Genomic DNA, 15,597 nt, shown 5'->3' with positions numbered 1-15,597 from the left:
TAAAGCTACTCTCTACAGCCATCACTGTGACCACAGTGTGTGCTGACAGATACGATCTCTAAAAAGACAATAGCCACTCATGTACAGTCCCAGCAGGACGTAGCTTAGCCAACAGCAAACATCAACTTCCTCAAACAAGCTATTTGCAAATACTGAACCCACTGCTACCATCACTACAACATTCACAGCACATGAGGAATTACAAGTTTGTGTGGCTGTAGGGACTCACTGCACTTCAAGCAGTTCCTCAGGTGGAAAGAGACTCTCTCTCTGCAACAGTCACCCATCAGAAAGCCCAAGACAGACTGTGATTGAAGCTCAGAGCCTCTCTTTCATCTTTACCAAATGCCTTGCAGACTGAATTTGTTAGAAGCCCCATTCATACCTCAGCCAGTGGAAGACTGCTGCTTACATCCACCCACCTCTAATTCATAGAATCATAGAGTCATAGAATAGTTTGGGCTGGAAGGGACCTTAAAGATCATCCAGTTCCAACCCCCTCCAACACCTCCCACTAGATCAGGCTGCCCAAAGCCCCATTCAACCTGTCTTTGAACACCTCCAGGGATGGGGAAGCCACAGCTTCCCTGAGAAACCTGTGCCAGGGCCTCACCACCCTCAGCATGAAGAAATTCCTCCTTATGTCTAGTCTAAATCTGCCCCTCTACAGTTTATACCCACTGCCCCTAGTCCTATCACTACTAGCCTATCACCACAGCCAAATACCTATTTTCTGACTGTTCTCATTTCAGACAATTTTTGGTACCTGTCATTTCCAAATGATTGAGTAAATAACTCTGATAGAATTAATGCACATCAGTCTCATCATGTCTTTCAAAAATAAGTAGACACATATGATTTTTCAGTAGTTTTATTGAAAAATGCCTCTTTCATTTCAGAAATAAATAATATAAGGCAGTGAAATTCACAATTTGCAGTTAAAATATAAAAGCAGCAATTCTATATCAATAGTCTTGCAAACAATTTCCAACTGCTTTAGATAACTAAGAAATATTTTATTCTGAAAAAAAATTCCATACTAAATATACAACATAAACATGCAATTCCATCTCTGCAGGATTGTCTGCAATTTGGCATAAATGTTACTGTGTCTACAAACAAGAAGATTTCAGGCATTACTAAACTGTATCCAGTTGATACAATGATTTCAGCTAGTTAATGTTTGTGGTGTTGAAAGGAGATGTATAAGAGCAATACATGCTCTGTGAAGTGTAACTAAGAAGAAAATGTCAATGAGTTTGGAAGGAGAGAGTATTTCTGTTTCTTTTTTAACTAGATAACATAGACCTGTGATCTGACTGAACTGCGAACATGCATTTGAAAAAGAAGAAAAACATAGAGCTAAAGCAGACGGTCCTTAGAAAATTTGCAGCAGCTCTGTGGTTATTTTTGTTTTGGTTTTTTGGTTTTCTTTTTTTATTTATTTGTTTTTACATTATTTTAATGAAAAGGTAGCACTGGTATAACTGAATGCACATATTAACCTGTACGCAGCCATTATATGCAAAAATATTTTACAAGCATTTCCAGAGCAACATGAAGCCTCTAGGTACACACATTGCTATCCCCACATAAGCAAGATACAAAACAGGGGGGCGTCTGATATGAAAAGACCGGAAATTTATATTGCAAAATAAATGATGCACTCTCCCTGTGTGTATTTGCAAATGGAAGTATAGCAAGAACAAAAGCCACCAACCAAAAAAACCAAAACAAGACACAGATCTCTTATGGTTTTGTTTTTGCTTTTCTTGACAGCGATCTTTTCCAGCGCATGTGCTCAGGGTATTCTGGTGAATGCATTTCAACTCCATAGTCCTCATACTCGTCATCTCTCCTTTCTGACTCCATAGGAACTATAAAGGGTTCACCTTCAGGCTGATAGGGTCCATTTTCAGGCACGTATGGTTCTGGTTGAAAATAGTTGTCCAATTGAACATAATAGTTATCACATGTCTTTGAATCCACAAATACAATGAGAGTTAATCTACATAATGTTAGTCCAATCTTATTTTCATATAATAAATATATAAATTAATAGTTCACTGGGGGTATTTTTCAGCTTTGTCCATGAATACTTTTTGACAATAAAATAATAAAAAGTTTAAAATTAATTTTGAACAGCTTTGTATTTATAATACAGAAAATATTGCAGAAAGTCTTAAATTATGCAAGGGACCAATTATTGTAAAAGAAAAAAAGCAAAACAAATAAAGAAAATATTTTATAGCTACTTCAGTAAATCAAATAACTGGACTTGTTTTTAGTCTGTGTAATTAGTAGAAGACATGGAGCCAGTAAAATGAACAGGTGGGTTTGGCATATACTAGTTTTCTCTGAAAATGGGAAAGTAAGTTTACATAACTATCACCAGCAGCAATATACAGTACATGTCATTTTCTCATGCTGTTCCTCGTAACAAACCGAGTTACAGCTGGTGCTTCAGGAACACCAAAAACTACAGCAAAACAGAAGAAAAATAATTATAAGACTTTGGTATTTATAACTGCAGTTACAGAATCCAACAAGATTACATATGAAGAAAGGCACATGCCCTGACTCAGACATGTTGGTAACAAGCAACAGACAGGTAGGTTTCATAAGTTGTCAAAGATGTTATTCTGGCATATAGCAAGCAGCAGCAGGCTTTTATGCAAAAGCATCATGTCGAGTTGTTAACAGATTTTAGTGGATACGGTCCCATACAAATAATTTACAAGCCACAATTAGTTTACTATTTACATAATTAATTTCTCATTTACCAGGTTAAATCTATCTCTTCTAATGGCATTACCTTTGCTGGTTAGTAGTTTTATAAGCCTCCTTCACCACTGAGGCCTTTGATGGTCTGGATCATTTTATAAAAAAAAGAAAGACTGTTTATTTTATTATTGAAATGCAACAGGCTTAAGGAATTCACATCACTGTCCTTTATCTCATTCACAAGTTGTGTTAGTAAAAAGAATCTCCCCATTCTATGAGGTCAACATGGTTCAAAAACCATATCCGTGGTGAAATATCCATACGGACTCATTTTCTAATAAGCACGTGCGCAAACATCTCAGAAACAGGATTTTCATGTATTCAAACTGTAAGCAGCACTGGCGACTTAGAAAATGTGTTAGCCGAAACCTGAAACAGGTCAAAGATGATGTTAGTCTTTTAAAAAGTCCATCTGATGTGCAAAAACATACTTTCATCCAACTAAATACGTAACAGTTAAGTCATAGGCATATATTTATATATGTATACATAGCTGCTTACTAGAAAGGAGAACACTTCTGAATCACAGGTACAGTTTGATTTCTTTTGCATTTAAATAAGAATTTTGTGCGAGATCTGCAAAACAACTTGGCTTTTTAACCAGCAGCACTGAGTCTGCAAGTGTGTACATATATATATATATCTTTTTTTTTCCTTTTCATGGGTACATGCACAACAGACTAACAGCAAACCATATCCAATAGCAGTATCAGATACACTAATTTTGAGATGTTGCAATGCATACATATTAATTTGTTAACAATACTGTGGTCCTGCAGGATCCCCATGTTAAAATATATCAGAATCTTTCCAGTCAGAAATTGATAGTCACTGTAACCCTTTATTTTGATTCCAGAAGCAGTCTAATGCTTCAAGCTACGTCACAGAGTGGAAGATTGATATGACCCAGGGCTACTTAGAGACTCCATGGTGCTTAACTCGATTGAAATTGCAGGACAGTGGTGGTTTTCAGTTGTCTGTACTGTATCACTGAATGGATTTCCTTTGTGGAAAATTTTTATTTCAGACATCAATTTTGTATAAAAAATCCTGACTTTGCTCAAAAAGAGACACACGGAAATTGCCAACCACAGCGTTCTTTTTATTTTTCAAGAGAAATATGGAGAATTCAACCTTGTTCTGAAGACGATTGGAAGGGGTGAGGACGGAGGGGGAAAAAAGAAGAAGAAGAAAATGGTCACTTAAATCCTATGAGAAACATTATCAACTGCTAACCATCTACGTTCAGATAAAAAAAAAGACTAAAATATTTAGCTACTACTTTCTTTTCAAAGCAAATCACACATAACATCAAGAATATGTGAATCAAAGTCCGAGTGACTGCTCATATACCTGCACATTACCACAAGGCAGGCCTGCTCATTGCAACCATTTCCACCTGATTCAGTATTGTCCAAGTTAGCAGCACTGTCTCACGTAAAGCAACTCAATATGAACAGCTATATCTATGAAGGCTATTTGAGGCAAGTTAAGTAGCTCATAACCTACCTGGGAATCCTTGGCCATTGTATGGGATGCTAGCACACTGGGAAGAATCACAATATCCTGGTGGCCCTGGGGGGCCCCGAATACCCGCATTTCCAGGACGACCTGGTGGCCCTGGTGGTCCTCGTGATCCTGTGGAGCCTGGTGGGCCAGTTCTAGATTCTCCTTGTGGACCTAATTTTAGAATTGAAAAGTGGTGGTGAGGGGGGGTGTTTTCTTTAAAAGCCAGCTTGATAAAGCAGTTAACATTACTGATGTCTAGACTACACAAACTAGACTATGTATTTGGTGAGAAAACACTTGCACTTTGTTACTATATGGGGGTCAACAGAAAGAAAAACAAAGGAAAACTAGAAATGTGACTCATCATTAGTTGTTTCCCCGTGTGTGGCTTATTTAAGGATTTATTCACAGAAACTGATTTAGTAAGGTTTAAGCCAAGTAAGAAATATCAATGACTTCTCTGGTTTATTTCCCCTCCATGTAAGTTACAAAGATCTCAAGGGAAACTACTAGATTAGACAAGCACACTGGATTTCAATTAGAATAGAAGAGTACATTAATTCTACTACCCTGTAGCCCCAGGATAGATGAGGTAATGTTTTCTTTGGAAACGGTCTTATTATGGTTAGCAGAAAAGTAAAGCTTCAAGTAACTGGGGCTACAATTTGCTGCAAGCATCTTATGGGTCCTGTAATGGAAAACCATGTTTGGCCTAGTAAACTACAAGCAGAAATGAATGATACAGCTGATTTCTGCCAAGGCGTCAGTGAACAAAATTGCATGATACGAAGAGCAAAACCAATGGTCAAATAATATGACTCTACCATCTGCTAACTTTGTGTGTGGGAGTATTTTGTAGTCCAGAGACAATTTGTAGTTCTGTAAAAACAAGCGAAAAATGGAACTAGATACAGCAGAAGTATTGTCTGATAATGCTTATGAAAATATCTGGCAAATATGTGGACAATGCAGTTCAGGTAATACATTTTCACACAGGCAAGCATGCCAGACAAGCAAATTACAAGATAAAGATAGATACCCATTAGCCACATTCAAAAATCTTTCTAAAGTGCCTTTTTTGCAGGGGTTTCCAGTAAACCCTAATACATGTCAAAAACATGAAGTAGATAAAGTAAAGCTTGTTCATTCACCGTATGTAATCTGGCTCCCTATAAAGAACTTTTTTCTTTTTTCTCCTACTTTTCTGCAATCTGATAAAATAAGAAATATTTACCAGGTGGTCCCGGCAAACCTCGTGGTCCTTGGGTTCCAGTCCCTCTTTCGCCTTTCTCTCCAGGCAATCCTACAGAATAATAATTTTCAAAAAGCAATAAAAAACAAATTAAGGAAACCACATCAATAAATACTTCTTCATCCTCTCTTATTGGTATTAATATCTAGTTCTTATCATTTACTGTAACAAGGCTGGCCAAACCTTATTTTGTACAGGTGTCCAAATGTGCACTTGGGAAAATAATCTGAAAATAAATATGCTAACCTAAAACTGAAGTAGGATGCAGAGTGAGAACAAATAAACTTTCTCAAATATATGAAAGTCTTAGAGATACTTAAAAAACACCACAGAACCTTACTGATGTAAGCCACAAACAGTAAGGCTATAAAGGATGCTTTACACTTTCTTATAAAGAGTTATAATCAAATAAGTTTAAGAAAGAGCAGAATTCAGAATTTCATGCTTCCTTGATTTTCTTCTAAACTTTTCTTAAAAGTTATACTAAAATATATGTTAGAAAACACATTACTGAGTCTATGCTACGGTACAGCAGCTGGAATAAGGAAAGGTAACAACACAGTACAGTACAGACACGCAATGCCATTGCAGTGATCCAAGGTGGCCACAAAGGGTTTACCCATAAACTCAGACTCAGTCCAGAGTTGCTTCCCTCTCTGAGAGTACTGCAAATAACCAAGGATACAGACCTAATTCTTTCAACTCCTACTTTTTATGCTTGGTAATGACTCATTTTCTCTCTTAATCAGAGTTCTGTTCTGCAAAGTTGTGTTACTCCAAACAGCCTTTCAAGACATAGCTGTTTGGTGCCAAAAGAGTTATGAGAACATTCATTTTCCTGGGATATCCTGTGGAAGCCTGAGACAGCAGCAAAAATATTACACCAGTTTGTGTTTCATGAAACACGAGCTAGGGAAAGACGGAAAAAAGCACTGATGTAACTAACCTTGTCCTCCAAAATAACAGTGTCCCTCAGGCAATCCAATTGGCCTAACTGACTGCTGCTAAGTGTGGGCTTCTTAGTCTGACATGGTAAAGGTAAAGTGATCAGACTGTTCCTCTGGTAGCCTCTGCGCTATGTCCACTGTGAAATATACAGCTGCCTTGGAATTTACTCACCTCTTTCACCGGGTGGTCCTTGGACTCCAGGAGGTCCTGGGAATCCTGGTCGTCCTCCAGGTCCAGGCTCTCCTCTTGTCCCAGCAGCTCCTGGGGGACCAGGTGGTCCTGGTGGCCCTGGCTGGTTACGGTTTGAATAATAATCATTCGGGATTTGATTCAGCATTTGATTGAACCGGCTCATTTGACCTTCAAAAGGAAAGAAAAATGGTTCAATAAACCATGTGAAACTATTGAATGCCTTTTTATCAGATTGGGAAGGAATAACAAATTATCCATCTTTTTTAAATCCTATCCTTGTTCCCACTAAATAAATTAGTGAACTGGTACAAATTAATTAGGAAGACTTGATACACTTCAAAAGGTGGAGTATCACATTTCTTCGTACTTTCAGAACTCTAAAGCTACCACAGACACAGTATAAATTATTCACGGATAAAGCTGTACACAAGCACTCTTAATGAACCTCAAGGTAGGTCTGTTTACCTCCATCAGCACTTGCACTTGTTATAAAAATAATATTAAGAACAGTTTATGGGCACGTTTGTCTCTGTCTTCCTCAGCAGGTCCTCTGATAGCAAAAGCACTGCCTCAGGAACAGAAAGAAAGCTCTGTAGCTTATATCGGTTGCAAAGCTGCACTGTGTGGCAGTAGAGGATTGAAATTCACTGTGGAGTCTTTATGCAAGTAAACATAATTTTTACTTTCACAGCACAGCTGATTCTGGGTATAGTATTTCCCCAACACCCAATCTTTTCCTGCTAGCAAAGTACCTGCAGAGAGGTACTTCTTCTCACCAATTCTCTCCTCCTGAGGATGACATGATTAATGAGAAAATGTATACTGATTTATGATTAAGATAAAGTAATTTCAGATCAGACTGGCAAAAGGAAAGTCATCAGAGTATTAGACTTGCACGGGTATTTCCAAAGGTCACAGATTAGTTCATGAGCAAGTAAGCCATTTGGATCTGGCAAAAATTTAGCGCTACATTTTTATTCCAACAAGTCATTGGCATTGGACAGCTATTGGATCACTCAAGCTCTTGTTCTGCTCTGTAGCCAGTACCCATCACCTTAAACTGAAACAAGCAAAGTAATAAATTACTAGTATGATAAACAAAGCAAGCATTTCTGTTTACCATTTATCAGTTGTTCACAAACTTGTCTTGCAACTGCTCGCATCATGTTCTGAGAAGCAATGTCACCCTAAATAATCAAAACCAAAACAAGTGTTTCATTAGCAAGTGTCTGTGCTTTTAAAGACATAGCTTTTAGTTAAAAAATCAAAGGAAACTGGAATTTAAAGGAGACTTACTCTGTCACCTTTTTCTCCCTTCATTCCAGGTGTACCCTGAAACAAATACAGAAAAAATAAAACAACTGAAGGATGTTATTCTACTTCACCTATAGGTCTGAGACATGTAATTTTAGAAAACTGGACTCCTTCAAGAAAAAAGACTTAGTCCTCCTTGAACCCTGCCTTTCAGAGAGGCTAAATCAGCAAAGACTGGACAAGCAATGATTTTTTGTGTATTATCACACACATTGACAGATGCAGAAGAAAAATATCTGAAGGAAAAATTCAAACCAGGGCCAAAGAAACCAACGCATTTTGACACTGGGACCATATCAGCAATTTGAAAATTGAATTTCTAGCATCACATTTCTGTAAATGGTGAACAGTCTTGTATGAGTTATATATGACTTTAAGTCTTAAGCTGATTCATCTTTAAAGAAGGTAAGCTAGGGAGCATATCTAAGGAGGGTAGCTGTCTCCCAGAACCCACAAGAAACAGACCTTGTGTTAAGCGAAAAAGTGATTTGCCAAAGTGGCATGCGAGAGGGAGAGACATGCCACTAAGTTCTATTTATATATATTTATATTTATTCTATTTATAACAACAGCTTCCCTGCCACTTCTCAACCACTTATATTCTTCCAATAGTCTCATAGAAGTCTAAGCCTGAGCTGCTTTATAATTATTGAGATTTGCCAAGAGCTAACTCCTGTCTATCAGCAATTTCCATTTGTCTTTGAACACTTTAGTGGCCACTGCAGGGTTTTTGGTTTTCAAGAATACTGTGTAAGAAGCCAGCCAGAGGACCAGAGGTCTGGATTCTACTTTTTATATATGCATGTGTTTATGGCTGGAAAAACATCAGGTATGCTCTAAAGATGTTTTTAAATGCTGAACTGGAGACAGGCATGCACAATCTACTCTGCAAACATAATTTTGTGTGTGCATCTCTCACACAAAGCTTTGAGATTTCAGCCTTATGTTTGCATCCCACTGCTAGCGAAGAAAAGCATTGAGAGAGTAAACCAGACTTTCCAAAGAAAATGCAATTACAATGCCTGCTATGATCGATTTTTAAAGATTTTCAAAGTAGATAGCAATGATCTCAGAAGGATTGCTTTGGTCTATTTGACACGATTTTTGCCATAGTAAAAATTGCAGATGACCAGTTAAAGTAAGTAGAAAAATAGATTCGAAGCCATTTGGTTTAGCCATTAAGTCGGCCTTTGAAAAATCTAAAAATCTGAAAAATGTTTTAAAACTATTCTTCTAATTTTGACATCAAAATGCAGAAGAAAAAAGAAAATACAACTGCATTTACTGCAAGACAGACCTGCTTAGGAAGGTGTCATGAATAGCCCTCCCAATGCTCTTGAATACTCACTGCCATAAATATCACGTGTGCCAAGTTCCAAGGCAGTACAAACAAAACTTCGCCCTAAACTGTGCCTTCTGAAGTGGTCATTGTGAGTTTTAAAGGCAACTTCAGTGCATGCAGTTAGGCCCCAGCTGAGTCCTTCTAAAAATCAATTGTAAATTCACTTGCCAGAATGTCTGCAAACAGCACTGGAGCTTTGTTAGTCACGCCAAAAGGGGTTGGTATAGACTCAAATAGATTTTCACTTGTAGCCTAAACTACTATTTGAAAGTAAGGCATATTTCAAAGCTGAAAAAACAGTTGGATCAACTGCTGCTCTGCGTGTTCTTCACATTCTTACACATACACCCTAAGTATTACTGCTTTTTACACTGCAGTATTTCTTTAAGGAGCCTGTTTACCACCATTAACAAAGCAAAGGCAAAGTGTGGGCCACAGCTGTTTTTCATAACATTCCTACAGTACCCGCAATTAATTTCAACAACACAAGATGACAAACCATTCCACTGAGGTCACAGCAGATACAATTTAAATGCAGTGGCACTTTTTCATAGACTTCGAACAAGGTTTTGGGCAAACAAATTCCCATGGGAACTTAGTGCACTACCTGAGCTTCTCTGCAGCAGGGTTGATACAGGTACCCCATGACATGTCACAGAAAATATTAGGCAGCTCATCCATCAGTAAAGTAAGTAGTTGGTACATGGTGCACTTGCATCATGCATGACAGATTGTTCATGCAAAATTAATTGTACAGAATCAAATTAAAGATTTAGAATGGCAACACCACAAATGTGCCACTGGAATAAATTATGTGACCAATGAGACAGTTACTAACATGTAAACAATAAATCCATCGAACTGATGAATATTCTTTCCTTTCCGTTCTTCACTCTTTAATCTACAGTTTTCTTACTCTGTGAAGTCCACAGGGAAAAGACCTGTCTTAGTTTTTAGTTTAGAACAGCCACATCCTGAAACAGATTGTGGACTTCTAAACGGCATAACATAAATAACAATTAAAACCATCAAGAAAATATGACACTTCTATCTGTCATTCTGTAATAATTAACGCTGTGGTAAATGCTGATGTATTGAAGCTCTAAAAGAGATGTAAATTGTCTCTGAATTCAACTCATACTAACATCTCAGCCAGAAACTGAAATCACATTTATCTGAAATATCCATTGAATAGAATTGCAGTTTTTCACTTATATTAGTTTATAACATGAAAGGAGGGGGGGATTATTCAAATTATTTGGTGCTTTTCTTTCTGTTTTAAACTTGGTAACTTTTTACATTTTCTGAAAGAGTATTCATTTGAAATTATTTGCTGAGTACATATTTATAATGCCTGCTCATTGTATTCTCATTCTTCTAAAGCCTTTCATGGTATAACATTGTGTTGTTTTGACTGGAAGCAAACAATGCAGTATGTCTTCTTTTTTATTCACTAGATAAGCGCAAGCATTAGAAATCAGACTTCTGGTCTACTATCCCAGTAATAGTCTAATAATTACTTTGAGTGCCTTCTTTCAAAGAATTCACTAAATAGAGCGTTCATATATAAGAACCATACACACAACAGGAAAAATATGAAGCAAACTTGACGTGTTCAAATCCTATATATGATTTCTGGAAATATTTTTGCTGACCAGTCAAGAAAAGTTTTTCAGGCAGTCTTCAACCACAAGCCATGTTGGTAGACAGGAAGGTGCTCTGGTAACAAAAGCACAACATTGCTCCAAAGCACTATCGACAAAGGTTTCGCAGCTAGAAAAATGCTAAGATCATCACTTAATTTTAAGTGATACACAGTCAATTTTACACTTCATTGAAACCAAATGAGCCTAATTCATCAATGTGTGACCTTGCAAAAATAAACTGATTCAGCTGTTCTGTGCTCGCAGCCCAGAAGGCCAACTGTATCCTGGGCTGCATTAAAACAAGCGTGACCAGCAGGTCAAGGGAAGTGATTCTGCTCCTCTATTCCTCTCTTGTGAGATCTCATCTGGAGTGCCATGTCCAGTTCTGGAATCCTCAGCATAAGGAGGATAAGGAGCTGTTGCAATGGGTCCAGAGGAGGGCTGCAAAGATGATCAGAGGGCTGGAGCACCTTCCCTACGAGGACAGGCTGAGAGAGTTGGGGTTGTTCAGCCTGGAGAACAGAAGGCTCAGAGGAGACCTTGCAGCGACCTTCCAGTACTTGAAAGGAGCCTACAAGAAAGCTGGAGAGGAACTATTCATAAAGGCTTGTGGTGATAGGATGAGGGTGAACGGGTATAAACTAGAGACGGGCAGATTTAGACTAGACATTAGGAAGAATTTCTTCACAATGAGAGTGATGAGACAACTGGAACAGGTTGCCCAGGGAAGCTGTGGATGCCCCATCCCTGGAGGTGTTCAAGGCCAGGCTGGATGGGGCCTTGGGCAGCCTGATATAGTGGGATGTCTGGGCCCATGGCAGGGGGGTTGGAACTAGATGATCTTTAAGGTCCTTTCCAACCCAAACTATTCTATGATTCTATATGAGTGGAGACCTATAGGTTATTCCAAACTAATTTTGAAGTTTGAAGGTCAGAGGCAGATTAGCTGTGTTAACAAAAAAGTTCTTTTTCCACCTGGATATTTTAGAAATATTATTTCCAAAAGACAATTACAACTGCAGTTACTGAGTTTGCATCTTCCTCCTGCTTGGTTATATTCTTCTTAAATTTCAGTTCATTTTCTTTTAACAGATAAAAGCATGCAGTTTAGCCAATTGCTTGCCAGCATCTTGAGAAGCAGCAGCTGCTGTTGACATTCTGTTTTGTTGATATCCTGTGATGAGGGAGTTACTTGGGGTCAGTGTGAGGAAAAGCTAGTTTATGCTGCATGTGGGATTTTTCTGAGCTGTGGGATGAAGGCTGGAGCTGCAGCAAAATTCTGCGGCTGAAGGAGGACAAAACAAAGGACGTTTTGCTATTTGTACTTAAAAAGATAATGCTCTCAGTTGTTTTCCCCAAAAAGAATGTTTGGTCCCTACAAGAACCACCAGTAGCATCTTTTTGAGACCTCATTTAGGACTCCAGCATAGATGGACATAAGATCAGTGAACACATGGCAGCAGAGAACAGAAAATACTCAAAGCCTGCTCCTAACACACAACAAACTTCTCTCTTATGTGCTTGGAATTACCTTCTAAAGGTTTCCACAGGCTGCCTTGTCCTGGTGGCATCAGCCTAATAGCACCTTAAAAACAAACATAAATGTCTTGCACTCTTTCCTGGGGACTTTCTAGATCAACAGTCAGACCCTGTTGTCACAGTCTGATTTATAAACAAAATAGCTCAACCTGAAGATGACATAGTCTACCTACCCATGCATTACCATTTTCATTCCCACAGCTATAAAATAACAGTACTGGAATTTCCTTCTCTAACAATCCAAGTTCTTCTATTTCCTGATACATTTATTCCATGAAAACGTATATTCATTTCCTCAAGAGTCAATATCCTCTTCTAGCTGAATTCTTTCTTATTCTTGCTGTTTGCTACCCTAAAATATATGTACAGACTACTACTAAATTCTCACTCTCTGCTTGACCAGACAGAGAACACATAAGTTAATTTCCTTTAGGATAGCCAGTGCTCAGTTCTAAATGGATTTACTGACTCACTTGTGTTCTTACTGCTCCTTTCTTAGTTTTGTTACTACACTGAAAAAAACATAAAAGTTTCTCCAGAAAGTACTTACAAGCAGATTATAAAGTTAAATTTCCTATTTCCATGAAAATTCAGTTAGCACTTCAAGTAACAACTTGTTTTAGCATAAGTACACTTTGAGACAGAGAAATATTTACAACTACGTTTGTGATGTCGTCTGCCTCAGTTTAGCACATTAGTGGTATTTAACACATCAGGGAAGCGCTCCAATTGATTGCATTCACTGGAAATGTCTCTGCGGCACCAAGGATCCTCATAATTTGCATGTAATTCTATCTTTTGCCTGAAATGTAATGCTCCTTGCTTTACAGGGGCCTGTTAACTGATTTGTGCTGCATATTACCAACACTACAGATTGCTCAGGTAGAAATAAAAATATCAGGATCTAGCTGAAAATTATTTACTCTTTCTATTTACCAGAGGCAAGCCTCATTATTTTTCTTCAGGACAGGGAGTTATAGATTCAGAAAGGCCTGAACTATGATTCAGGACACTGGAAGTTGCATTTGGCCATTAGACTGCACCTTTGGCAATTCTAATACTGCTCACAAAAGAAAGCGCTGAAATTCTGTCCACCAGGACTCTGATAAAACATCTGTGCAAGGTGCAAGCCAGAATTCCTGCTGGGATCTGTTCTAGAAACATAAGAAATAGTAAATATAATGCACCGTGTCCCATTACAAGAAAGTGCAATAATTGGAAAAAAATGTATTTCTAACTAAAAGGAACTCTTAAGATTAAAGTGTAGAAGAACTTACATGTGGTGCTTGGACAGGAGTTGACTGCTTTGACTTGCAAAAGCACTGAAACTGGGCTTGTAGTCAAATTTCCTTCTATGCACATTATTTACCTGCAGAAGATCTTTGCTGCTGAACTAGGTCAGTTATCTAGTATTCCAGGCAAAGGAAAACTCAGAATACATCCAGTAGTTTGAATCATAGAATCACCAGGCTGGAAGAGACCCACCGGATCATCGAGTCCAACCATTCCTATCAAACACTAAACCATGCCCCTCAGTACCTCATCCACCCGCACCTTAAACACCTCCAGGGAAGGTGAATCAACCACCTCCCTGGGCAGCCTGTTCCATTGCCCAATGACCCTTTCTGTGAAGAATTTTTTCCTTATGTCGAGCCTGAACCTCCCCTGGTGCAGCTTGAGACCATTCCCCCTTGTCCTGTCCCCTGTCACTTGGGAGAAGAGGCCAGCTCCCTCCTCTCCACAACCTCCTTTCAGGTAGTTGTAGAGAGCAATGAGGTCTCCCCTCAGCCTCCTCTTCTCCAGGCTAAACACCCCCAGCTCTCTCAGTCGCTCCTCGTAAGGCCTATTCTCCAGCCCCTTCACCAGCTTAGTCGCTCTTCTCTCTTGACCCTCACTTGTGAATAAATCACAGCCCCTTGTGCATCAGCTATGTCTATCAAGCATCTGACACAGCGGGAATATCGCATTAGCAATGTATGATTAAAGGCTTTAGTGTTTTCCTAAGCCATTCAGTGTCCTCTACTGCGAGGAGAAATGGGATTTATGGGCTGGCAAATGCAAACTGAATTCAGCCTATGAATAAGAAGATGGCCAAGCTTCCAGGTGCTCCTGGGAACTTCCCCTTCATAACCACCAAGCTGCCCAGCCTACTACATATTCTTCCAAATTATCCAGCTGTCATATACACAATGATACTGAAACAAGATGGAAAATTCTGGCTGATTGCCAGACATTAAGTTATAGGTAATGAATGACTTCCTGTTGCAATTTCTGTCTCCACTCCTGACTCATGCATAATTTCTCAAAGATCCTATGAATTAACCAATTTCTCCTGAAAACAAGATTTCTCCTGAAACTGCTGGTAGGAGGCAGCACCTCCCGCTCTTTCTCCCTATTCAGGATGTACTTTAACTTTAAAGGTTTGAATAGAACCCACAGAAACCATGTCCAAATGATTTCAATATCATGTTGTAAAAACACTAAACATTAGCAAAACAGAAGTGATTATTTAACATCATGAAAGACTGTCCACCTTCAGCAGTGTACCACTTTTTTACTACACACACACACACTAAAATATAAAGACTTTCCAACCATTTTGCTGACCCAATTCTTCATGCTTATGCAGTAAAGGAATATATATCTTGGCATAAAATAGCCTATAATCTTTTTTAGTGGAAACCAGAGACCACAATTTCCAGCCTCAGCTATTAAACTCAGCAAAATGACATACTGTAAAAATAAAATTGTTTGAAAAAAAGGCTTGTGGTCTTAGGTCAGCTCCACTGTATTAACCACTGTCATAAGTGCAAGGCAAGTATTTAAAGCAAGAAGTCTCATATTCATCAACAAATTGTAATTTTAAGTTTGATATTATAAATGTATCATTATCTTACTGGTGTCCCACGATCTCCTGGCTTCCCTGGCTTTCCACTTGGTCCAGCAACTCCTGGAACTCCTGGGGCACCCTACGGCAGAAGACATGTAAAACAAATTGTGGAAATCTACAACAGCCTAAGTGCTAACAAGAAACGTGTTATTACACTAGTGCAAAGCAGAACTGAAAATGG

At 38.5% G+C, this 15,597-nt stretch overlaps 1 protein-coding gene across 6 annotated transcripts in view; it reads right to left on the bottom strand.

Annotated features, from left to right (window-relative positions):
- Positions 1 to 867: 867 nt before the first annotated feature.
- COL12A1 (collagen type XII alpha 1 chain) overlaps positions 868 to 15,597 on the bottom strand; it is a 100,634-nt gene continuing 85,904 nt past the window's right edge. For 4 of the 6 annotated variants that reach the window (XM_069851335.1, XM_069851336.1, XM_069851339.1 and 1 more), the window contains 7 exons: positions 15,424 to 15,495; positions 7,982 to 8,017; positions 7,806 to 7,872; positions 6,665 to 6,853; positions 5,528 to 5,596; positions 4,294 to 4,464; positions 868 to 1,931 (listed from right to left, as the gene is read on the bottom strand). In XM_069851335.1, the coding sequence (XP_069707436.1) occupies positions 1,750 to 1,931; positions 4,294 to 4,464; positions 5,528 to 5,596; positions 6,665 to 6,853; positions 7,806 to 7,872; positions 7,982 to 8,017; positions 15,424 to 15,495 (786 nt within the window). In that variant the 3' untranslated portion in view covers positions 868 to 1,749. Of the gene's footprint in view, positions 3,925 to 4,293; positions 4,465 to 5,527; positions 5,597 to 6,664; positions 6,854 to 7,805; positions 7,873 to 7,981; positions 8,018 to 15,423; positions 15,496 to 15,597 lie in introns of all 6 variants that reach the window. The other 2 variants (XM_069851338.1, XM_069851337.1) reach the window with 2 other exon arrangements.

Source organism: Phaenicophaeus curvirostris, chromosome 2, assembly GCF_032191515.1.
Source record: "Phaenicophaeus curvirostris isolate KB17595 chromosome 2, BPBGC_Pcur_1.0, whole genome shotgun sequence".
Classification (NCBI taxonomy): Eukaryota; Metazoa; Chordata; class Aves; order Cuculiformes; family Cuculidae; genus Phaenicophaeus; species Phaenicophaeus curvirostris.
Note: the sequence above shows the minus strand (reverse complement) of the source record. Positions and strands in the feature narration are given on the sequence as shown.